Source organism: Tamandua tetradactyla, chromosome 1 (assembly GCF_023851605.1).
Source record: "Tamandua tetradactyla isolate mTamTet1 chromosome 1, mTamTet1.pri, whole genome shotgun sequence".
Classification (NCBI taxonomy): domain Eukaryota; kingdom Metazoa; phylum Chordata; class Mammalia; order Pilosa; family Myrmecophagidae; genus Tamandua; species Tamandua tetradactyla.
This window is the reverse complement of record NC_135327.1, coordinates 141,813,763-141,840,502: the sequence shown is the minus strand read 5'-3', so window position 1 is coordinate 141,840,502 and position 26,740 is coordinate 141,813,763. Positions and strand designations below refer to the sequence as shown.

At 36.0% G+C, this 26,740-nt stretch overlaps 1 protein-coding gene and 1 pseudogene across 11 annotated transcripts in view; both read left to right on the top strand.

Annotated features, from left to right (window-relative positions):
• RELN (reelin) overlaps positions 1-26,740 on the top strand; it is a 530,878-nt gene that overhangs the window by 335,136 nt on the left and 169,002 nt on the right. For all 11 annotated transcript variants that reach the window (XM_077158967.1, XM_077158900.1, XM_077159048.1 and 8 more), the window contains 6 exons: positions 8,131-8,282; positions 17,198-17,310; positions 18,477-18,685; positions 19,456-19,584; positions 20,569-20,678; positions 24,571-24,637. In XM_077158967.1, the coding sequence (XP_077015082.1) occupies positions 8,131-8,282; positions 17,198-17,310; positions 18,477-18,685; positions 19,456-19,584; positions 20,569-20,678; positions 24,571-24,637 (780 nt within the window). The remainder of the gene's footprint in view (positions 1-8,130; positions 8,283-17,197; positions 17,311-18,476; positions 18,686-19,455; positions 19,585-20,568; positions 20,679-24,570; positions 24,638-26,740) is intronic.
• Positions 5,541-7,718, top strand: LOC143679197 (nucleobindin-2 pseudogene; annotated as a pseudogene).

The following is a 26,740-nucleotide window of genomic DNA, read 5'->3' as shown; positions in this document are numbered from 1 at the left end:
TTCTTGCCTGCTGAGCCACCGTGGCCCGCCCTTCAAGTATTTTTGCTTTCAAAAAAATATTTCTCATTTTAAGACACAGAAAGGAAGTTATTTTTTTAACTATAAACATTATTGTGACCTTGCTGTCTCTAAGGAACAAGGTTTCCTTAAGACACTTAATTGATTACAAAACTGTTTTCTGTGTTACAACTTCACCCCCTCTATTGATAATAAATAACAGATACAACTGTATTTATAATAAGATAAAGGGGGTTTTTTTGTGTTTTTTTTTGTTTGTTTTAGAATTAGTCATCAGAATAAATATATATGCAGTATTGTAAAGAGCTCTTCCCCCAAAGACATCATTACTTGAAATGCATTTCCTTGGCGAAAATATAATTTTTTAAAGATTTTTTTTTCACATGGGCAGGCACTGGGAATTGAACCCGGGTCCCCAGCATGGCAGGTGAGAACTCTGACACTGAGCCACCGTTGCCCATCCTGAAAATATAATTTAAGCCACAGAAAAGTTACACTCCTTTTGAGGGAAATTATTGTAATAACATCCAAGAAAATACTATAACTATAAAGGTCCTCAAATAACACTGCTGGCCTCAGTGATTTTGTTATGTGATAATTTCGCTTCATGTAACTATCATATTAGGAGAGAGTCAGGGACCACGTCATTTTTGTAATTGGAAATGACCACAACCTTGCGACCTCTTAGGTCTGGACTCTGAAGTCCAGGGAGATGAGAGTCTCTCCCCGAGAGAGGAGAGTTCCCTCAGTCATTGATGGAGCTCTGGAATCCCCTCAAGGATGCTTTCCCTTCAACCATGTTTGAACTAGTGTTTAAACATCCACTCAAAGCAGGGGACTTTTATGAATTTATTTTTCCCCACTTCAGACTTCTCTCTGCTCTTTCTCTTCAAAGTAAATTAAATTTCCCATCTCACTTTTGATGATAAATATTAGAATTTCTGAAGAGAATAACTTCACTCTTGTTATCTTCCATCAGAGTGAGAAAGATAAAGATTAATTTGAAGTAAAAATGGATATATTGAACTTAAAAAAAGATAAAAAATGAATGTATAGTCTGAATCTTATCTCATACAGCTCTGTCTGGGGTAGAGGTCATGAAAATTTTTCATTTAAATTAAACTAGAAGAGTTATTAGTTTACAACTAATAAATGATTATAAACTATTAGTTCATAACTAAGAGGACGAGTCTATTAATCTCATTTCTCACTTGAGTAGAAGGTACTTAAGTCCATGATAATTCCATCTTTTTGATCAATTTAATTTTGCACTAGAAAAATACTCTAAAGCAGAGAGATGCCTAAAGGAGTCATCATCTGCATCATTTATAACCTTAGTTTGCCCTGTGGATCAGTAGACTGAGTGCTTTAATCGGGATTAATGGAGCACGTAAAAGACCAGTGTACCTGTTTGAGATTTTCTTGTATAACTCAAGTAGGACTCCTGGTAAATTTGCTAGTGGCTCAGTATTTTTAAGAACTACTACAAAAAGTTATTCATTATGCTCCCTGTATGTTTCATATAATCTGTTAAAATTAAAAGAAGAAAAAAAAAGACATTTCCTAACATTTTTGGTTCTAAATCTATTGAAATGGTTCAACATATCAGCCTGACAGAGTAACCCCATTAGAGCTGTAACTACCAAAATAACAGTGAACTGAGAACCAACGTACTCCATTTGAGAGTGAAGCCAGTAGTTTGGACTTAGGCAAGCCATTTACCTCTGTGTGTCCTAGTTTTCTCCATCTGTAGGCGCGTTAGTTGTATAAGTAGTAATACCAAATCAGACATGACCAGAAATAAATGAGAAATAAAAGTTTCATAATGTTAAGTATGCATTTTAAATATTAAATTTCCCTCATAAAATAACCACACAATCACTAAATTGTATTTATAATCATGTATAATGCTTCCTATAATTCACCTTCAATATCTGTTGCTAAATATGTGATTTTGTAGTAGTGTTAGTTGTCCCTAAAAATATTTTCCAGAAGAGCCTTTGCTATGAAAACAGAATTGTCAACTGTAGTTGATAAATTTTGTAGAAGCAAGAACTATAACATGTCCTTTTTAACTAGAATGGCTAAACATTTTATCTAAAAGAGCTGTAATTCTATTTGTACATATTAATGATTCCCAACCAAGTTTTGCTATTTAATGAAATTTAATGGAACTAGTGTCCATATATTAAGAACTGAGCCTATGACTTAAATACATTCTTTAGAGACAGTTTCAATATGTAATAATCTTTGGGTGGAGGAAATTATGGCTAAAATCCTTTATATTTATTTTCCTAGTAGGAAACATATCTTCATACCGTAGGGAAACGGTAAAAATTCGGCAACTAATACTTGAGTTCTTTTTTCGTTATTTATTTATAAGTTGCTTCCTTTATAACAAAATCACCCATTAAAAAGCATGCAATTTGAATGTGTGAAATAAGTAGAAAAGTTAGTAACCAGCCTAAGTGTTAAAATAGATATTTTTTTTTCTAAAAGAAATATTTTGAATCTTACTTGAAAGAGAAATTCACTGATTCAAAGAGGTGACACTGAATTGGACACATTCAAACAGTAGTCCTTTAATTTGTTGGGTGAACACCCCTGATAGCATAATTAAATGAGGCCCCAAAAGTGATCTAACCTGTTTCTCCTTCAGTTCTACTGTCATTGTTAATAGTACCACCCGGCTGAAATATTTGAAACTGACACAACAAGGCTGATTGAGCTCCTACACTCCCTCTTACCTCTACAAACCTATAGAAATGCTGGGCAAAGTATAATCATTTTCTTTTATATATATATAGCCTAGGGTCTGTGGAGAGGAAATGAGCAGTTGCTGTTAGCAACGGAAAATTTAAAGCCTGAATAGTAAGTAAACCCTTCTGCTAAAACTTAGGTTATTCAAGTTATCATACCCAGATACAACCTAAGGCTAAGGATCGAGTTTTAAAACATACCCATTCAGGTTGGTTGGCACATGGGAAGTAGAGGTGATATTCCTATAAAAATGTGGAATACTGAAGAGCAGCAATTCCTTAAGAGATGATTAGGAAATGATTCCTCTCAGAGTCAAAGGGAAGAAGATCTCCCATGAGAAATGGAAACTCCAAGCAAATATAAAATTTACATTTTTTTCCTCTGAAGTTTCCCACCTGGGTTGTAGGAACATTCTAAACTGAGAAAGTAATATTAAAACTGATCCAGTCCCTAAAAAAAAAGTCGATTGTGATGATAAAAAAATATTTAAGCCCTCTAGCGTCTTATATTCTGGAGCAGCTAGAAGGAAAAATATGAGAGGACTGTATGGTATCCCATGACAAACTCTGGGATCTATCCTGTAACCACTTTTTGAAGAGTGCTTTGAAAACTATTGCTTTTTTCAATTCTCTGCTTTGTATATATGTAATACTATACAATTAAAAAAGGTTAAAAAAATATTTTAACCTTTTTTAATAGTTTTTTAATAGTTTAATAGTTTGGCTATTACAGAAATCAGTCCCTGATTTCTGTAGTAGTCAAAAATGTATTACAAGGTTTCTTTTTGGAGTCCTTTCAAAGTCATCTGTATGTGATGTGCTGTTAATACCTTTTGCTTGGACTGATCGGCTGTTATTGAGCCACTGCTTTGTTTTCACCTACCAGGACCTAGGTGGCAACAGATGGATTAGACTCCAGCAGGTAAGGGGACAGAGAGATCAGAAAGGCTGGTAGGGGGCGTAGAAAGATTATGAATAAAGGGAGAAGCATTGGGGCAGAAAGGCCTACCCATATCATTGAGGCCTATGAGTCCTGAAAAGAGATCTCAGCCTGAGGATGTCTTTGAATGTATTGGACATTCAAAGTGTGTGCCCAGAGCCAAGGTTGATGGAGAAGAAAAGATGTGGGAGGTCATTCCAGGACTTGGGTCTAGTTAGCAGACAAAGATCCAAGAAGGAGAAGAGTCTGAACCACCAGAACCATGACTTTCAGGTGACAGGGATTCCCAAACCAAAGCCAAGTGGTCATGTGGCATCTAGCATCAAGAGCAGGTGCAATGGGACATTGAAATTGAGAGATCAGATCACCAACTGAGGGTGAGACTGATGGTGAGACCTGACTAATGTGTGATAAGAGGATAGCTACAGGGGCAGCTTTATGCTTAATGCCCTGGGTGTGAACTGTCCCAAAGGACAAGAGCGAGACTATAGAAATCAGAGGAAACTGAGGTTGGGATCCACACAGAGCATTGGGTCGATTTCATTAACCCTCCACATCTGGAATCCTTTCATGTTTCTGTCATTCAACAAACATTTATTGAGCTTCTACTGTGTACTGGGGACTAGGCTAGGGTCTAGGAACATCAAAATAAGACATGGATCCTGCTTCAGAAGTTGACATTTTAGAGAAAAAGAAAAGCATATGAAGACATGCTGACAATTTAATGTGAAAAATGGGATGAGAGGGAAGGGGAAATCTAATTCGGTTTGGGATGGGGGTGAAGAGACTGGCTAGGAGAGGGTAGGGACTTGAAGAAGGGCTTTACCGGAGAGTGTTCAGTGATTGAAGGTCATCTTGAAAAATGACTCTGAGTTTTTTTGGTAGACAGGGAAAGATATGTGTGAAATAGGGGGCCTATGAAAACATGAAATGCTTTGGTAACTTTTAATTTATTGTTTGTGGTAAAAGATTTGATTCAAGACAGGGAGGCAAGGCAGGGCCAGAGAATTGGGACAAGAGATGTGTCATTGGGCCAGATGGAGAAGAACCTTACGGGCGGGCCATGGTGGCTCAGCAGGCAAGAATGCTCGCCTGCCATGCCAGAGGACCCAGATTGATTCCCGGTGCCTGCCCATGTAAAAATTTAAATAAATAAATAAATAAATAAGAGAAGAACCTTGTATTCCACATAAAAAGAGTTAGGTATTTATCAAGATAGTCACAGGAAGGCATTAAAGGATCTTCACCAAAGGAGAGACATAATCGTATTTGCACTTTAGAAATATTTAGAAACAGACTCTATTTTCTGCTTGGAGTCTGAACACCTCTCCTAGAATTCTCCAAGGACTGGCTCCACTCTACTATTCAAATGTATTTTCTACTGTTTCCCAACACTCAACCTCTACCAAGGTCTGTTTGGTATCTGCACTGTTAATAGTTTCAGGCTCATTTCCATTTCTCCTCCTGTATCCATTTGACTTTATCAACCCAAAATACAGTACACCTTCATGGTTCAGAACACAGGCTGGTTTAGAATCCTGCCCTCACCCTTTGCTAGCTATCCTTACTGGCACAGTGTATCAGTTTCTTCTTCTAAAGCGAAATAGTAATACTGACTATCTCAGAAGGTATTGTGAGAATTAAATGAGTTTAACTGTGTAAGTACCTAGGAAAGAGTCTTAGCAAAAATTAACTAGCCAAATACCTATTTGACAAGACCCAGTTTAAATCCCATCTCCTTTTTGAAACTTGCTAGATTCTTACCAGCTCTTAGAGTTTTTCACACTAGCACCATTTTAATGTGCAAAACACTGTACAAGGAGATGGGCCAGTGTGTAGGACACTCAGCAGGTGAAGCCCGATGCACCAAGACAAGAGGTAGTTTTAAACCGAAAAGCATTAGGCCAAGACCCATTTCTTCTTGAAGTGGTGCAAGTTATCTCACCTCTCTGATCTCAGTTGCCTTATCAGTGAAGAGGAAATAAAAATTATTTACCTGCCTAAAGATCTCTATCCTTTTGATTGAAGAAGAGGGTGATAAAGGAAATGAGCATACAATTCCTATTGGTCTGATAATGGAAAAAAGTAGATGAGGTAAAGGAACATCCTACTATAATACTGTTTCTTCTTGGTTACATGTCTACATACTGCTTTTTAAATTGTACCTATAGATATAGATAAGGTAGAAATAAAAACAAAAAAAATCCATGTAAAGTACAAAGATAGAATCAGCAGATACTGGACTTTATTATGATGAGTATTTCAATCAAGGATTGACATGCTAGGAACAAACATTTCAGAGGAATGCTCCGGAAAGCAGACATAGAGGAAATAAAGAATAGGAGGTTAAACAAAGAGCTATTTTTAGTAAGTCAACTTGGGAGGACAAAATTTGATGAACCGAAGAAACAAGAAGTGGAAAGGTTAAAAATGCTGATTGAAGCTCAATTGTATTTCCTTCAAGCTGCATAGAATTCTATTATGTGTATATATTATAATTTCTTTAACCAAGCCCCTGTTGACATTTTTATTATTTCTAGTGAACAAGCTTTTTTATTTTTTTCTGAATCTTTATTTTGTCTCATTTCTCTCTTCCCTTTTTTGGTCAAGATTTTCTCAATCCCTTGATGCTGAGTCCCAGCTCATTCTAGGATTTCTGTCCCATGTTGCCAGGGAGGTTTACACACCTGGGAGTCATGTCCCACGTAGAGGGGGGAGGGCATGTAACTTTTTTTTTTTTTTACTTTGGGAATAGACTTTTCTTTTCAATTTTTTAAATTAATTTTTAAATTTTTTTAAAAATATAACAACAAACACAAACGTTCTTAACATATGATCATTCCATTCTACATATATAATCAGTAATTCACAATACCATCACATAGTTGCATATTCATCATCATGATCATTTCTTAGAACATTTGCATCAATTCAGAAAAAGAAATAAAAAGACAACAGAAAAAAATTCATACATATCATACCCCTCACCCCTCCCTTTCATTGATCACTAGCATTTCAATCTACTAAATTTATTTTAACATTTGAGAAGTTCCCCATATTATTTATTTTTATGCCATATGTTTTGCTCATCTTCTAGTGAACAATCTTAACTAGGCATAGCCCAACAAATCTTCTAAAACAGATCCCCTGAACCACCTGAATCCTGACACATTTGAATTCAGAGTTAGATATGCTAATGAAAATCACTAAAGGGATCTGAACTCTATGACAAGACATGACAGGAAGAATTTTTAAAACATGAAATGATGAAAGAACTCTAAATGAGAGGCTATTTTAAAACACGGAATTAAGAAAAATGAAAAAACAATCTAAATTTGAGGAAATGAAGAAAAAGCATGAAAATAATCTCAAAGTCAATTGTCCAGGAAGCAAAAATCAATGCAAAAGATGTATGGAAAGGATACTTCTTCCCATGATGGAATGTATCATAATGACTTTGACCCCAAGACATTTTTCAAATTACATGGTGTCAGTAATGATACTCCTTGATGAACAAGAATTAGAAGGTCTGTTTAGTAGAGTTGAAAAAAAAACTAAACAGTTGGAGAAAAAATTAGAAGCCTTGTTTACTAAAGAGTTGGAGAAAACCAAAAAATGAAGAGGGTGATATGGTAGAAATGGAGGAAGAAAAGCTTAGAACAAGGAAACATGTAATTGGTAAGGCTGATGCTAACAAAAACTGATTAATGGCTGGAAGTTTTTGATAGTTAGAGAGAAAAAAGGAAATCTTGAAGCTAGATAACTGGGAGACATTGCATCAATAATTGTTCACAGAGGAAGAACTGAAAGAATATGAAAATTGTATCTTTATAAGAAAATGAACTTAAGAAACAGGCAGATAAGCTTCAAAACAAAAAGAAGAGCTAAAATGTCAGCATGACCAACTTGGGGCTTAGAAGCTGGAATATCATCAGGCCATAGAGTAGATGAAACAGAAGAAGTTACAAAGAATTCTTCTGTTAGAACCAGCTGAAACTTAAATTCCAGCAATTTTTTTTGTTTGCTTGCTTAAGGAAATAAATAATTTCATTAAAAACATCTGATTATTTATGATATTATGATACTGTGCTTTGTGATTCATTGTTTTCTTAGTTCAAATTTGATCCCCTGTCTCAAGTGTAAGTACTTTGGGAATAAAGACTGTCCCAGTCTGAAACAGGGGCTTTGATGACAAATAGACACCTTATACATATTTTTGACTAAACCTATCCTCTACAGGAAGACCACAGGTAGGAGTGGGATGTGTTTAAAGGTTTGTTCATTACCAAAAATTGTAGTATCACTTCTTTATTTCACAGTTATTCAGAATGTTCTTCATTAAAGGTAAAAGACTGTATTTTATAAAGCTTTGATTTAATATTCTCTTACTGATTCTCATTTTTTTTTAAAAAGGTGGGACATCTTGGGAGCTGTCATTGGTACAGAATGTGGAACAATAGAGTCGGGTTTATCAATGGTCTTCGTCAAAGATGGAGAGAGGAGGTTATGTACTCCATACATGGACACAACTGGTTACGGAAACCTGAGGTTTTACTTCGTTATGGGTAGGTACATTTTGAACAAACTTTGTTGACCCAGGTCAGATTCTAAGCAAACAACCACCCCAAGGAAGCATGATTGTTATCCACAATATAAAATACAAATTCATGCAGTGTGAGTTTGGATGACAGAGCAGAAGCCTCTGGTATTCACGCCTGCTTCAGGCTAGCCATACTGGAACTATTCTGTAAGAAAGCTTATCTTGGCTTGCCATGACTAGGCCTGAAGGCAAATCACTATAACAACTTCTTCCCCACCCCTCCCTCAATAGTTATGACTGAAATGAGAATGGGAGAAAAGCTAAGGAAAAAGCAACTAGGTCAACAACCCTAGTTTCCCAAAAGGCACTCATCAAGGTGAGTCATTTGTTTTCATGGGTGTTTCAACATTCTATGACTCTTTAGTGGTGGGAAATTGAGAAAGGGGCAGGCTTATAATACTTTGGGGTCTTCTCTACTTTGTTTTTATAAACACATAAATAAAAGAGGTTCATAAGACATACTTTCCCTCAAATTATTATGGAGCAAAAAAAATAAACTATAGAAAAATACACAATGAAGAATCAGGGTTGACATTTGTGACCTACTCAATTGATCGTTTTAGCAATAATATCATGTAGTATCACTGCCATTCCAGTGATGTAAGTGTCAAGTGCCTCTTTCGTTGCATAACTCGAAAAGCACGGGTGACACCTGGAATTGAAGCAGGAAATACACATTATGCAGCCTTTGAGCTTACTGACAAAGATGTGGGTTCATCAGGATGGAAGGCCTCTTGAGCTAGGCTCCAGTAGTGACTATTCATTTCTCTTACATCCTTCGCTTGGCGTTTGTGATAATCTTACAAATCCTGCATAGTGAACTACAGGCTGTATCATGCTTTCGAGCACATTACTTTGTGAGATGCTACCTTATTTTCAGTAATTATGTGATGATAAAACGGAAGTTGTGGGGAATTGTAGAAGTGTAAAATATAATATTGTAATCTTTCTTAAATTTAACAGTATCATCACTATGACTCTGAGATTTACATATATATATATATAAAGGCCATATCTCACTTCCTTTAGGTAATTTCAATTCAGACTGGCTCTCATTTCATTAAAAGTGATTCCTGGGACATCTTAGATCAAAAAAAAAAAGCTGTAATAAACATTCAGACATACTCAGGAACTAGAGTAGTGATTTTCTTTAATTCCTTACTAAGGAGTTTGGATTCCTTTTCTGTAAGCAGTGTGGAACCATCAGAGGATGGCTGTCAATTCTGTAATCTAGCCTGTGTTTTAGAAATAAAATTCTGGGAGGAATGTAAGAAAAGTCTGAAACAGTTAGAAATTAGAGGGTAGGTGACCAGTCAGAGTAGAGTTGCCAGATTTAGGGGAAAAAAAAAATTACAGCCTAGTCAAATTTGAATTTCAGATCATTTTGACTAAAAAATGAATTTTTTTTAGTATAAGAATTTTCCATGCAATGTATTTTTTTTTCATGCAATGTATTTTTATCTGGCAACCTCAAATTAGGAGGCTCTTACCCTGGTCCAAGCAACAAAGGAGGGGGACTGAATTAAGATTGTGATGTGGTAAAGTAAAGGGGACAGAGAAGGGATAACTGAAGAGATGAAATCAACTAAGGGACACAAACTTCTCTCCTGGGTGATGCCACTTCCCAAAATAGGAACTATCAAAAATAAAAGGGGCAAGTGTGAAACAGAAGATTTTGATATTACTTATGTCGAAGGCTAAGGTTCTGGAAGACTGGCCATATTAAAGTGGGAATTCTTTTTAAAATTGTATCAGATTTGAAAGCCATTAGTGTGCAGGTGATCATTGGAGTCACTGGAATTACAGTGCTCCCTTCCTAACCAAAGGTAGATGAAGCAAAGGAACTTGAAAAATTCTTAGAGAACACCTTCCTCTGGGTGTAGGTAGAGGGAAAAGGAGTAGACAAATGAGACTAAGAAAGGAGAGAGAGCAGACCAGGATGGTGTCTGGTGGCGTGATTCTCACTAAAAGGAGGAAGGGATAAGAGTGATTCCAGGGTATGATGACAGGGAGGTTATCCACAGTGTAGGGAATGCTACAGAGAGAAAGTTAAATAAGAAAGGGCAGAGACGCTACCTGTGACTTTTAAGAGAGTACCCTCGATGGTGTGGTGCTCATAGAAGAATTGAGGTCTAATTCTTGGGTAGAAAGCAGGGTCCCAAAAGGGTGCTTTTTAGGGTATGTTAGAGGAGAGGAGAGAAGGACAGAAGAGGAAAGGTAAAGGAGGGGAGGGAAGGGGGCTGTACAGAAAAGACTTTAATTACTTTGTTATCTAATAGAGTCATATAGGAAGAGATTTGAGATGTGATAGATGGTTTATAAGTAACCTCTCACTAAATATGGCACCTTAGGAAAATCTGTGGCTGATTGTTAATCTAGAGCAGATCACACTTCCTCCTTCATAGCTGCTGCTTGTTCTGACCTGGTCTCTTCCTCAGTTCATATCAATCTGCAGTGGCTTCCATTCCTGAAAAACTTGCTCAAATTCCAAAGTTCAGTTCAAGGTCTATTTCCTTCCTCCATACATTCATTTATTCAACACATTTTCACTGAAGACCCATCTCCAGCCCTGTTCTTGGTGCCAGAAAGCAGTGAACGAGACAGAAACGAATGTGACATTTTTTTTTTTTACAACTTAGCATGCATCATTCATTGGTTCAATTGTTCATTTGTTTATTATTCCTTCAACAAATGTTTACTGGGCATCATCTGTGTGCCCAGTTCTTTTAGCTCACAGTTGTATTTTTTCTCTGTATTTTTACTGCAATTATGAAAGCACAACAGAGTTTACTACCAATTGTCATTCTTTCATATATATTAGTCTTGTTTTCCTTGCTAAATTATTAAGTTTTGAGGTCAAGGCTTAGTTCCTTTTCTAGCCCAATGCCCTGCACATAGGAAATCTTCAACAAATCACTTTTCTGATATAAATATCTTAACGGTACTTAAAACCATATTTAAAATATTTAAAAACTGACCATATAGCTAGTTTTTATTGAAATATTGCTGTACAAGATACACTTGAGTCATACCCTTCTACAGTGTACTGGAGGGTATGAAGCTGAAGAATTCATTTTCTTCTGTAGGAGCTGCTGTCACTGAAATATCACAGAACAGATAAATCACCCCCCAGAGGGACCCTTTAGATAAAGTCTGCCATCATTCTAAAGTCTTGGCTCCTTTTGGACTTCCTTCTTCTGTCACTCTGGGCTGGGGGAGGCTCCCATGTGTATGTCACTTCTCTCTGACAGGCAGATACAGTTCACGAACTATTCTTAAAACTGCTGTGAGGATTTTCAGGAACAAATTATTAATGAAATTGGAGAGAACTGAAAGTTCAGTTCATATATCTGTTGATACAGTGCTCTAAACCCACACTACCTGTGACCTTTCACCTCTCTTTGTTGTTTTTTAGTGATTCTTTAATATCTGTTCAAAGCTTAATAAAGTTACATTTTCAAAAAGGGAATTTAGTTTTCATGTGGCTCTTTCCCTCAAAGACTATTATTTAGAATAGCTTTACCAGCTATGGTTATCATAACATTGAAATATGCAATGAAATGCTACAAATATTATATCAAATGTTAACATCCTAAGACTTTCTCTACAGGTTGTACCCTTGAATGATAAGCATCTTTTGGATGAAGTCTACATCATCACCAGATCTGGCTTCTCTATTTGCAGTTCAGATTATTCAATTCTGTAAACATTTATTACTTACTTACATATATCTAGCATGCGTAACATGCCAGATTTCAGTGCTTTACAAATATTAGCTACTGGGGCTGCCCCTAATAAAGGTTTGAGGTCAGTTAGAATAGGAGAGACTCGTTCGCAGAACCCTCCAATCCTTTCTAATATGTCCTTAAAGCTGCCACGATTTTTACATCAGACACTGGCTTCTCTGCCATCAAGCCCACTTCTTGAGTTGCTTCCATGGATATATGCTGAGATATGCCAAATAACTTTAGAATTAACCTAGGAGCATTTAATTAAGAATATCTGCACAACATGATTCCAATAGGATACGCTTCCAAAGTCAGATATAAATTATTTGTTATTTATATTGCTAGTTTAGATCGTTGAAAATTCTTGCATTTTGGCAGATGAAATAAAAATGAAGTATAAAGAGGACAGCTGGGCAATCAGGATGAGCCTCACAAGTAACCTTAGTGGGGTTACCAAAGTCAACTGTGCAGTTCTCAGGTTTATAGATTTAGTAAACCAGTTTTCTTTTCTTTTTTTTTTTTCTTAGCATAAGCAGGCAGAAAATTTGTTAGATGCACATGTAAGAGGACATGTGGGCACTCTTGCAAAGAAAGAGGTGAGGGAGACGAGAGGCTGGTAAACTAGTTTTCTTAATGACCCCAGTGGCATAGTCATTGACACTGGCTCATGCTATCCGAGCAAAGAGGACTCTTATAGAAAAATAAAAATTCTCATTTATTAATAAGCCATGAAAATTAAAACTGCTAAGCTTGAAGGAATAGTCAGTAGAATCAGCACAGGTCTATCCATCACCCATTCATTTATATAGCAGGAATTCCAAATAATCTGATGCATCCTTCTTCACCATAGCATACATCTTACCAATGGGAATCCCCAATATTTTGCCTTACTCACTAAAAATTCCTGCCCTGTATGTGGGCAGTGTATAGACACCCAAAGTCTTGCTTTCTGATGTCCCCTTTTTTAGCTAATATAACTCCAGTGGTTATACTTTTTTGCAATTATTAGGTTCTAGCTTTCCTTCTTATTGTTAAATATCAGCGTTTCTCCCTAACATTGTAGTCTAATCTCCCAGTTTGAGTTTGAGCCAGATGTTTATTCTAATTGACACTTTCTTGGGTTATATATTCAGATAGTGAATATCAGCAATTATTTGTTGATTTTACTAGATTAACTCTCCAAAGGTAACTTTTTCTAGTTTTGAGGTTGGCTTACTGTAACTATAAAATATTCACAACAGAAATTTTCTGTAGATAAATATTAATATTGATTGTGATTGATTAAAGAGCTGGAGGAAAATTTTGAAAGATAATAAAAGAAGAAAGTTAATGATATAAACTATGGACCTTAAGGATAGAATATTTGGCAAGAAGTGTACATACATACCATGATCCTGCAGAGAGAGACTTCTAGTTAGCCATTTCATCCTTTAAAATCTAGGTTATGAAGAAAGTTGAAAGAAGCCAACAATGGCAAGTGCTAGTGACCATATGCAATAGTGAAAAGAATACAGGACCAAGGGTAAAAGACATAACTTCCACCCCTGGCTCTTCTACCAATTAATTAAATAATCTTCAGTTTCAGATTCTTGTTCTGTTATTCAGTTTCATGATCAAAATGATCTTAATTGGCTTTCAGTTCTAATGTTATATCATTTCATGTGATTGTAAAGTAGAATGATATGGAATAAACTATTCTATACAACTTCTAAATATCAAATGAAGTTACCAAATGTAAAATGAACTGCATTTAAAATACAAATATGTAATATATACTAAAGCATTAAAAATATTATACTAAGAAGTTTAAATAATACTGCCGCATAAATGAGGCAATGAGTCCTCGAACACACTTTTTTAAATAAAATATAATCAATAAGTCCTGAACCTTGACCATAGAGATTTCAAATATAAGGAAGTGATAGTTTATTAAAAAGCAGAGCCCGTCTTTTTTAATATGAGTTAAAATATGGGCAGATAGTCACTGTGCATTGTAGACTGTTATTCATTAAGCAAATAGTTTTACTTTGGCCTTCACAAATGTCAGGTGTTTGATAAATCAGGTAAGGATCTAGTATCCAGAATATATAGATCATTCAACTCTACAACAAAAAGGCAAACAACCCAATTACAAAATGGGCAAAAAACATGAACAGACACTTCTTGGAAGAAGAAATACAAATGGCTAAAAGTCACATGAAAAGATGCTCAACTTCCCTGGCTATTAGGGAAATGCAAATCAAAACCACAATGAAATATCATTTCACACCCACCAAAATGGTCATTATCAATGAAACAGAAAACAACAAGTACTGGTGAGGATGTGGAGAAAGAGGCACACTTATGCACTATTGGTGGGAATGTAAAATGGTACAACCGCTGTGGAAGGCAGTTTGGCGGTTCTTCAGGAAGCTAAGTATAGAATTGCCATAGGATCCAGCAATACCATTGCTAGGTATCTGTTCAGAGGACATGAGGGCAAGAACACTGTTCTAGTTTGCTAGCTGCTGGAATGCAACACATCAGAGATGGATTGGCTTTTAATAAAAGGGGATTTATTTCATTAGCTCTTCAGAGGAAAGGCAGCTAACTTTCAACTGAGATTCTTTCTTACATGGAAAGGCACAAGGTGATCTCTGCTGGTCTTCTCTCCAGGCCTCTGGGTTCCAACAACTTTCCCCAGTGTGGTTTCTTTCTGCATCTCCAAAAACCTGGGCTGAGTTGCGAGTGCTGAGATATGTATGCTGCGCCTGCTTGGGCTGTGCTACATTGTGCTCTCTCATTTAAGCACCAGCCAATTAAATCAAACATCATTCATTAGAGCAGGCACGCCTCTTAGCTGACTGCAGATGTGATGAGCAACAGATGAGGTTCATGTACCATTGGCTCATGTCCACAACAACACAACTAGGTATCTCCACCTGGCCAAATTGACAACTGAATCTAACTACCACAAACACAAATGGACATTTGCACAACAATGTTTATAGCAGCATTGTTTGCAATTGCCAAGAGATGGAAATGGCCCAAATGTCTATCAACAGATGAGTGGCTAAACAAGATATGGTATATACATATGGTGCAGCTGTAGGATGGAATAAAGTCATGAAGCATGTAGCAACATGGATGGACCTTGAGAACATTATGCTGAGTGAGATTAGCCAGAAACAAAAGGACAAATGCTGTGTGGTCTCACTGATGTGAACTAACATTAATGAATGAGAATTTTAGTTAAGAACATAAGCCCCCCCCCCAAAAAAAAAGAACAGAGGCCATCAGGAGATAGAAATATGGTAGAATTGGGATAACTGGAGCTAAAGGGATACAGATTATGCAATGGGACTGATTGTAAAAATTCAGAAATGGATAGCACTATACTACCTAACTGTAGCACAATAATGTTAGTATACTGAATGAAGCTGAATGTGAGAATGATAGAGGGAGGAAGTCTGGAGGCACAAATGAAATCAGAGAGAAAGACAATAAAGACTGAGATGGTCTAAATTAGGAATGCCTAGAGTGTACGACGATAGTGACTACACGTACAAATTAAAAACGTTTTTGCATGAAGAAGAACAAAGGAATATCAGTATCGCAGGGTGTTGAAAATAGGTGGTAATTCATATTTTAAAACTTGAACTTATGTGTGAGACTGAAGCAAAAAAAATGTTTATTTGGTACAAAATTTGTATTTTGACTAGTGCATTTCCTAACATAACTTATGTGAACAGTTTAATTGAACACCATAAGTACATGGGGCATTGAATAGGGCATGAGATTTTGTAGGTTTGTCCAAAGTGATGCCCTCATAAATCCCAGAGTGATTTGAATAGTGACTAAAAATGTATTTGCGAAGTCCCTTTGGGGAAATGGCGAGAAAGGGGGAAAATTCGACTTCCTCATTTGGAGAATTCCTGATATTCTCGCAAGCAGTGGGGACAACCAAATCAATAGGCTGAGCCCTCAATCTTGGGGTTTATTCATATGGAACTTATTCCCGCAAAGGATAGACTAAGCCTACTTAAAATTAGGTCTAAGAGTTACTCCCAGAAAACCTCTTTTCTTGCTCAGATGTGGCCTGTCTTTCAGCCAACAAAGCAAGCAAACTCACTGCCCTCCCCCTCTCTTTGTGCAACATGGCTCCCAGGGGTGTAAACCTCCCTGGCAACGTGGGACAGAAATTCTAGAATCAGCTAGGACTCAGCGTCAAGGGATTGAGAAAACCTTCTCAACCAAAAGGGTGAAGAGAGAAATGAGACAAAATAAAGTGTCGGTGGATGAGAGATTTCAGAGTAGAGAGGTTGTCCTGGAGGTTATTCTTACGCATTTTATAGATATCCCCTTTTTAATTTAAGGTGTATTAGAGAGACTAGAGGGAAGTGCCTGAAACTGTAGAGCTGTGTTCCAGTAGCCATGTTTCTTAAAGATGAATGTATAATGATATAGCTTTTGCAATGTGATTATGTGATTGTGAAAACCTGGTGTCTGGTGCTCCTTTTATCTATGATATTGACAGATGAGTAAAAAATGTGAACTGAAAGTAAATAAGTAATGAGGGAACAAATGTTAAAATAAATTGAGTAGATTGAAATACTAGTGAACAATGAAAGGGAGTGGTAACGGGGGTATAGAATCAAATAGGGGTAAAAAGGTTAAAATATATTGAATAGATAGAAATGCTAGTGGTCAATGAAAGGGAGGGGTAAGGAGTATGGTATATATGAGTTTTTTCTTCTTTTTATTTATTTTTCTGGAGTGATGCAGATGTTCTAAAATATGATCATGGTGATGAATATACAACTATGTGATGATATTGTGAGCCACTGATTATACGCCATGCACGGAATGTTTGTATGTTAAAAATGTTCATGTTGGTATATTGTTTTGGTTTGATAATAAAAAATAAATTAAAAAAAAGATTTACAAAAGTTAAAAATTTTTTTTTTTAAATGTCAGGTCTTTGATTTTCAGTGTGGCCTACCTGAATGCTCTTCATGAAATTATTTCCTTGAATCTGGTTACCTCTGTTTAGGGTCATTCTTAATGACATCTGGGTGCTATAACTATCTTTTATTCTGAAACTCAATGCCATATTTAACATGATTATGGATGCAAATTGGTACTAACAACTTAAAATTTTTATTTTGTATAGGAGGAATTTGTGACTCTGGAGACTCTCATGAAAATGATATTCTCCTGTATGCAAAGATTGAAGGAAGAAAAGAGCATATTTCACTGGATACCCTTTCGTATTCCTCATATAAGGTACTGGTACCAATCCATGTGCCAAATGGCCTTGCCCCAGGCAAGGTTCCCAGCCATGAAGCCCATACTAGATGCAGAGGGTAAAAATTCCTCTTTTGGCAGCCCCAGGAAGTTACCAGCTTTCTATAAATGTGATGTGGACATTCTGACATTCTTCTTTTTCTGATACAAATGAAACATGAGGTTTTGTCAGGAAGAATTAATTAAACCCATCAGAGACAATGAGGAGGGGCCCAACTCTCTGGCTGACAGTTATTCTTGTCCCCAGGAAAGCTCTAAAAATGCCTCTAATTATGCAGCTCACAAGCATGGTATCAGGTATAATGAGTATTTACCCAGCATTTTGAGGTTTCCTAGCCAGAAGACAGTGCAGATTATTATTACTGTTTGCTTCTTTCTTTGCTAATTATGGACACTGAAGTTAACCATTTTCCTTTGCCATTTAGATTTAGGACAAGTATTAGCACTGATTATTTTGAAACATCTGCAAAATTATCATGCTTGCCATCATGTGTACAATTATTTTTCTAATAGATTTATTTGTGTTGAGACCATACCCATACAACTATTATTTGTTAAGCCTTCTCTCCACACTTATGGAACCCTAGGTACTTTAGAAAGTTTAACCACAGTCAACATCTAGCATCTCACAGTTTAAGTTTGGAAGATATAAGATAAACACCAAAGATAGAATAGGGAATAGCCAGAGAAAGTATTCAGCATATTCTGCATGCTAGGATAGTCCACTTGGGATTTTGTAATGGATTCTTTTCCAGCAGTGACTAGGTGGGGTTATACCTGTTTCAGTCATCTGTATGTTTCAGACCAAATCAATCCTGAATGTTATCATGCCTTAATTTGTTGGCTTTGGATGTTCTGCTCAGAGCCCTATTTTCAGAATAACTAATTTGGAAAACCTTTAATACAAGGACTGATAAGAGTTTAAATGTCAAGTGGCCTTTGCCTTATGCTGAAGTAGTTAAAATGGATCTGTGTGCAATGAAACTTTTAAGAAGGTCAGCATCTCCTACATGAAATGACAAATGGAACACCCAGAACTTTTGCCTGGTAGCTAATAAATGGCAGCTATGCAAATAGTGATTGCTAAATAGAATCTAGGAAAATGCACACAAATTCTGAAGGATTTTGGCTCCTTTATTTTGAAGGTTCCATCTTTGGTTTCTGTGGTCATCCATCCTGAACTTCAAACTCCTGCTACCAAATTTTGTCTCAGGCAAAAGAACCATCAAGGACATAATAGGAATGTCTGGGCAGTAGATTTTTTCCACATCCTGCCTGTTCTTCCTCCTACAATGTCTCACATGATACAGTTTTCCATTAATCTGGGATGTGGAACGCATCAACCTGGTAACAGGTAGGAAGCTCTATTTTGTGAGTGTTTTTAATTAATGAAAAAATGAGCATGTGGACTTGGCTATTACAACAGAGGCAGCATAATGGTTCTTAGCTGGATTTTTAATAAAAATATTCATTAATAAAATATGCACCCTTTCACAAAAACCAGAAATGTTCTTCAGTTAATGTGTGGGATATGATTAGATATTTTACTTGGCATTGGCTTCGTTCTTATAGCTTGGTCTTAGACAGTAGAGGTGTTTGCACGTGCTGTGGCAGCCATCCATTCTGACAGATTGCAGAGAGGAAAGAAAAACCAAATAATTGAAAAAAAGCTTGACCTCATGTCAGCTAGTGACCCCTTAATAATAGGCACGGAAATCAATTAGCACTTCAAGAGCTCTGACTTTTCAGTTTCACTTGCTGAAGTGTTGCTCCTGTCCTTTCTCTGAATTTTGCCAGTCTCACATTCACGGAATGAAGTGACAGTGTGAGACGTGGTAATTGCCTTGTCATCTATCAGATTCAAGAGCACAAACTTGAGCTACCATTTGCTGTCTTTAAAACATAGTTTGTTTTTATAACAGTGATTTAAGTGCTTGCCCCTTGAAAGCTAGTCAGACTTCAGTGAAGGGGAAAACAATCATTTAGGAAACCACATCCTAATATTTTTTTTTACTCAAGTTCTACAGATGTGTAGTGTACTTGGCTGGAGATGAGTCATTTCATTTTCTTTCTCTTCACCCCCCCCCCCCTTTTTTTTTGTTGTGGTTGTTCTGGTGTTATCAGCATCAGCTTGGAGTTTTCTACCAACCATGGACGTACCTGGTCCCTCCTCCACACTGAATGTCTACCTGAGATCTGCGCCGGACCCCACCTCCCACACAGCACCATCTACTCCTCTGAGAACTACAGTGGGTGAGTAAAGTATATCTGCGCTATTGAAAGATTTGGATCCAGGTTTCAGATTAAAAATCAATGAGTAGGCCTGAGACTAGCATTTTTTACATAATAAGTAAGGAACCTGACTTCTCTTTTCAGTTAATTTAGGAGTGAATTAATTTAAACTCATTAAAAAAAAAAAAAGACAGTATCCTTGGTAAGTCTTATGCAAGATCATAAATTATGGGTTCAATTCATTTTCTCTTTATGGAATTGGCTCTTATATTTTTGGATTACATTGGAAAGTATCTTTATGGTTTAAAATTCTATATAACAGTTCTATGGTTATTGCCAAAATACTTATGGAGAGATGTAGCATAGAGTGGTGGAAGAAGGTCAACTTTGGAATCAGACCTGGTTTCAAATCTTGAGTCTGCCATCTGCTACCTGTGTAATAGTATTCATACTCTTAGTTTCTTTTCATGTAAATTAAAGACAATAATATACTCCTATGGGGATTGCTATGATAATTAAAGATAATTATATGAAATACTGGGTGCTTTGAAGAATAAACACTAGAAAAAATTAAGTTGGGGGTCATCTTTTTTCTTAACCTATCTTTAACTGTGCATAGGACTAGGGGCCTGAAAGAAGAAGTCATGGGTTCCACTCAACACTCTACAGAGTTCCGTCTTTGTTGTGCTTGCACTCCATCTCTGAAGAGAATGCTATCTAAGATCTGAGTGTTGATGTAGCATTTCCTCAAAAGAAAGTTTAAAAACAAAATATGCATCAACTTGCTTTTAGGAACAAATCCACTATTCTAGCATGAAATAGATACTTTTAGAAGTTCTATGTTTGTTTTAAAACCATTAACAAAGAAAACCCTCCAGGTGAGTTTATTGATAAAATTTTGTGTTATTACAGGTATACAGAGAACAGAACATTGTAAGCATGTAAAATAGACTCAGAAGATATGAACATAGTTGTGAAACTGATTCTGTACTAAATTTCTTGCAGGTGGAACCGAATAACAATTCCTCTTCCTAACGCAGCACTAACCCGAGACACCAGGATTCGCTGGAGACAAACGGGACCAATCCTTGGAAACATGTGGGCAATTGATAATGGTTAGTGTTTGTGCCTGTCATAATCACATGCCATTGATGTAGCATCTTCCTGTGCTTTTGTTCAATAGCACAGACTTAATCACATTTCTAAGGCATGGTCTTGCAATTCATTAAACCCCTTTCTTCCTTTTCTCCTTTGCATTCTGTTAGAAGCCTGGGATTTGCAATCAGAAAAAAGGCAGTGAAGTCAGCAATATTTGATTTTGATATTTGCTGGAATGCTTCAACATACATAATTTTAAAATGCATAAAGCCCTGAGACCCAAATTCACAGTCTTGATGACAAGGGATATCCTAACATTTTCTTTGAATATTTTACACAAAATTAACATAAATACATACCGTACTGCACATATTAAAATAAGACCCATTCTTCTCTTAGTAAGTGCCAAAACATCTGGTATGCTTATCTTTTAGAGCCAGACACCACACATAAAGAAACATCATCTCTAAAGTGCCAGTGAAACTTCTAAATTTTTTTCAGAAAATAGCATAAAAGGAAAATTTAGAAATACATATAAATATTCTATTCTTTAATTTTTAAGTGAATTGTTGAAAATCTTTATTCTTTTGCATCATTTTAAATCCAGTATGACTTAGACAAGTGCACAATGAGAGAAAGTATTTAAGCTGTTGAGTTGGATGGTTGTATGTTTATTGTATTTGCTATTAATATCCAAACTGTGTTTGTTTTTTAATAATTCTAATTAAAGTAGATTCATAGATTTCCTACTTTTGGAGAGCATATAAATTTGATTGAGGGTTATGGTGCAAGGAATTAAAAAGAGATGGAAGGAAGGACAAAAGTGTCAATACTTAAACACATTCCACATAGTCATTGATTTGTGGTCAGTTTTATGAATTGGAAAACAATCTACATCGTTTAATGCTGATTTTTCATGTTGTAATAATCTTTTTTTAATTTTTAATAATTTAGACATTGAGACATAAGTAATTAAATAATTTTTTTAAACCTGATGAATTATTTCAGGCAAAATAATTTGCTGATGAGCCAATATGAATTCTTTAAATTCATATTCAAGAAGACCAATGAAAACAAAATGCCCGGACTTCAGAGAGCACATGATTTATATTAATATTGACATAGTGCATTTGTAAACCCATCTAAAGTTGAATTTGTTAAAATGGAGTTTCTCCTTTGAAAGAACATTTTGCATAACATTTGAGTTACTGTCGCTCTTACTTAGCTCTAGGGAATAAGTATGTGCCTCTTGAGTAATGGAATCATGGATGACTTTTTCCTGCTATCATACTTTTCAAGGATCCTACAACTTATATTATCAACTTATATTGATAATCATAAAATAAGTTTAAAAACCTGTAATGAAATAAAGTATATGAGGAAATTAAGAATGCAATAAAGCAGATAAAAGCCTATGAAAAGAGTATCTAAATTTCTGGAAGAAGGCTAATTACAACATATGTTCACCACACATCCTCTGAGTTCCCACTATCAGGCTTTGAGTAAAATGAGTATAGGTACTGAGATATGGAATTAGAGTGGCTAGCTGTGTGTGTTGAATGCAAAACTTGGGGCAGAAACTCTTCAATTCTGCTGCCATTTGTGGTGCTTTGAAGTTGCATGTATCCCAGAAAAGCATGTTCTTAATTTAATCCGTTCCTGTGGATATAAGCCCGTTGTAAGCAGGGTCTTGTGAGAAGGCTACTTCAGTAAATGTCTGACCCACCTCATTAATCCTATCAGTGGAGTTCTTTATAAATAGAATGAATACAGAGAGAGAGGGAAGAAGAGCCACAGAAGCAAGAAGCTGAAATCAACAAAACCCGGGAGAGACGAACAGGTGCGGCCGTGTGCCTTGCCTTGTGACAGAGGAGACAAGGATCTCTGACAGTCAGTCTTGAGGAAGAAAGCATCACCTTGATGATGCCTTGATTTGGACATTTTCCTGGACCCAAGCTGAAAGCTAATAAATTCCCATTGTTTACCAACACGTTTCATGGTATCTGCTTTGAGCAGCCCAGGAAATAAAAACACCATCCTAAGGAGGCTTTTCTAACAACAGGATCTCCTCTGAGAGAGTTAGATCCTTCTTCCCAAGAGAAATGGGTCCTAACTTGTCAAAGAACACCCCTGAAATCTCTCCCATTTCACCAGAGAATTCCCAGAGCATTTCAAGAAAAACAAGTGCAGAGTGGAAAAAAGGCCAGTAACATTGTTAGGTATGCTTTTCCTTCAGGGCAGAATCTGTTCCTGTTAGTGTGTGAAGAAAGTACTTCAGAAGATATCCTGAAAAATCGTAGCCAAATGGAAAATCCTAGGGCAATGTTCATTGTCCTTAAAAATTTTTTTTTTCCAGCACGATTACATTAACAATAATAGTGGAATAAATAGAAGCTGTTCTTTCCACACCCTTAGGAAAAAGAAGCCTGTGAATTAACTCATCATTAGTAATTCATAATTTCAATATTTCTCAGTAACTTGCAAAGTTTTATTTTAGCGTTATGTTGTTATTTTACTATTGAAAATTTTTAATGATAGAGGGCTTTTGAGCTATGACGTGAGTATGTTGTAATACAGCAGCCAGAGTGACTGAAGAATGTGTGCTGGGAATATGATCAACACACTTCTCCCAGCTAAAGAAGAATGGAGTCCCTTTCTGACTCCTCAGCACTCAGTACACAGAGAAGCCCTACCATCCAAACAGATGGATCAGGAGGGTGGTGAGGGATACTTGATGATTATAACTGTTTGGTACCAGGTACCATGCTAAGATAGAATATTGCATTTATTCTTTCCACCCAGAAATATTATCTCATTTTAAAGAATAGGGACACAGAAGCATAGACAGGATAAATCATGTATCCAAAGTCTCCCAGGTGAAGTTAGGAATTGAATCCAGGATTATATGGCACCTAAAACCAGTACTTTCGACCACTCAACTTTCTATCTAATCTCCTACTAAACTAGCAGTTTCCTTGACCAAGCGTTTTTTCCATTGGCTTCCTTCACATCATGTTTGGTTTACTATACCTGTTAATTGCCTTCAGGAAATAGAAGTTTGAGTAAGATAGGCCAAGGAAATGTATTTTAAAAAATAGGTTAACTTTTTAGGTATGATTACAGGACGGAGAAGAAAATGATATGGGATGGTAAATATATTTATGCCTGAAATTAAATAAATGAAGTCTTAATAACTATTGCATCTCTAATTCTTCATTGTTTTTCTCTCCTCTGGTATTATTGATTATGTTGATTATTAAAAGGCTTACAATCTTTAAATGTATTGAGTCTGAATATCTCAGAACCTACTAGTTATTCAACAACCAAGAGTCCCTTTCTCAGCATTCCAAAGATTAGAATTTTGGTTTGTCACATCTAATTATCATCAAGCCCACATTTAGGGGAAAAAAAATCTACATTGTGCTTATATAGACTTTTCACTCCCCATTTCCACAGAAGATGGATTAATATTTAGAAATATATATTATGACCATCTGCAATTAGTCTTAGACTCTTCCCATATAAGAATGGAAATTGTAGTTACAACCTTTCCATTATATTAACTACTAATATTCTGCTTCAATGAGTTTTAGCAGAAGGCAGAGACTCCCCATTTAGTAATCAAAATTATATGTTACTACCTTCTCTGCTATGAACATATCAAAATCTTGAAAGGATTATTTCTGTAAGTTAAATCAGTTCCAGAAGATTTGTAGCAGAGTGCTTCCTTATCACACGAAACTCTACATATCACCCTGGATTCCTGCTTACGATGTGACATAGGCATCACATCTTACAACAGGCCATATTTCACCAGTATTACTTGCCAAAATTAGTTCAAATGCTGGTGGTGTGCTTGGCTTTTCCAATTCTGTTGCCATCTTTTACATAATGTCTTTTGCCCTGCAGTTTATATTGGTCCATCGTGCCTCAAATTCTGCTCTGGCAGGGGACAGTGCACTCGACATGGTTGCAAGTAAGCATTTAAAAATAATACTTATGCTTTTCTTTTTTGATAATGTACTTTGTATGTTAAAACCATACATTGTTTTAATCTGTTTTACTTTCCTTCTTAGGCTCTTTAGGTCTTGTCAAGACCAAAAATAGATTGTTCCAGATGAAATTTAAGTGTAATAGAATATAAAATATATTTTGAAGGTGGGACATAAATTAATAAGTAAATTTTCTGTTAGGCTAAACTGTGAAGTAATTTAACTTATTCTTTTGAATTCCTCATACCTTGATGGCTGCCACTTCTGATTTTAGTTACATTCTTTGTTGTGCTGTTGCCATAAACTTGTTCTAGTGTTCAGGACTTGCAGTTAAGTTCCTAGCATACTTTGCCAATGAAAATTAAATATTAGTAATGAGCCTTTGACCCAAAGCAAAAGGAATCTTGATAGAGTAAGCAGATTTAGTAAGAAAATTCATCATCTTTAGATATAATTTTTCAATCTTAGGTACTTTTGAAAATCTTTTGGGTCTTCAAAATTATGTATAAAGTATTGTATGTATCAGTGTTATTGAATATGAACTCTGAAATTATTCATTAATAGTTTAATATCTAGTTACCACTTGAGGCTTGTCTTATGTTTACCAGAATGGAAAACATTTATTAAGTCATTTTCCTTATTAATGTAATTATAAAATATCCTAGATTACCTGAAACCACAGGCAATATATGCATATACAATTCAGTTTTCAACAACTATATCATCTAGTTTACCTCTTCTTATCTTTCAGTTAATTATTAATTAGCAGAGAATTCATAAACGGGCATGCAGCCTGATCCCTTTTTAATTATGTTATATGTTTGAGGCAAAACCTTTGTCAACACTGAGACTAAAGTGTCAAGTTAACTGTTTAATTGTACTTCAATGGATTTAATTACTAAAGAGATCACTCTGCACAATAGAAATGTGTTTTAAAGTACATGAAGAATTGAGGGCCATGGTGGCTCAGTGGCAGAGTTCTTACCTGCCATGCCGGAGACCGGGTTCGATTCCCAGTGCCTGCCCATGCAAAAAATAAAAATAAAGTACATGAAGAATTGAAAGTTACTATTTTTAAAAACAATATACATCTCCATTTTGCAGAAGAAGAGTGTCTTTTAATGAACTCACCACCTTCCTCCCATAACCTTACTCATGAAATCTGTGGAACACTGGAATGCTGTTTACCTCAGGTTATGGTCTTCATCCTTTTTCCATAACTGGGCCATCCTCTTTTTAAATGCACTTCAAATAAAATTAATATAAAGAGGCCACACATTTTTGCAATTTCTGAAATTTTTTAAAACAAATGATCTAAAATGCTGACTGCTTTTATTAATGAAAATAGAAAGTGCTATCTCTAAAACACCTATCTATAACTAGAATGCGTCTACTCCATCTTTCATTTTTTGTGTGCAATATTCCTCTTAGAATTAAATGGTTTTAAAGCAACCATCTGTGTCACCCATGATGGATATAGCAGACAAACAGAAATCTGAATGGCAATTTAATGCCTTTGAGCATTATGCTTTCTTTTTTCTTTTTTTTTTTTTGACACTATACATTATACCGAATAATCATAGCCTTTTCCTCCTCCTGAAATTTGTAGAATATTTTCACCAATTGGCGCTTTAGTTTTTACCTGTTTGTGACAATGTTTTATGTAATTTTCATTGGCTTTGTTCACTTGGGGCTGAACTAGACATTTGGTCACTACCTCTCCCTCCAGCAATATGTGCCTTGTCAAATTTGAGCAAAAATGCATGGAAGGTGAAATTCATTATCAATGCTACTTATTTGCTTGAAATGCATCCTTAGATTTGGGGCCTACACAGATTTGTGTTTTTCTTCTTCCTTTGTTCCTCTTGTCACTACATTATTTGCCATCAGGATTCCGCCCTCACCTGCTCCCTGACACTTTCTTGCCTGTGTATAATCCTCAGGCCTGGGCTTCTAAATTGGGCACTCACTAACCTGATAAGCCCACTTCTCTTAGAGATACTAATGGGAAGAGGAGAGAACCTTTAAAAACCTTCCTACACATATGTCATCCATGTCCCTTATCAATGGGGCCTCTTTTCCTGACA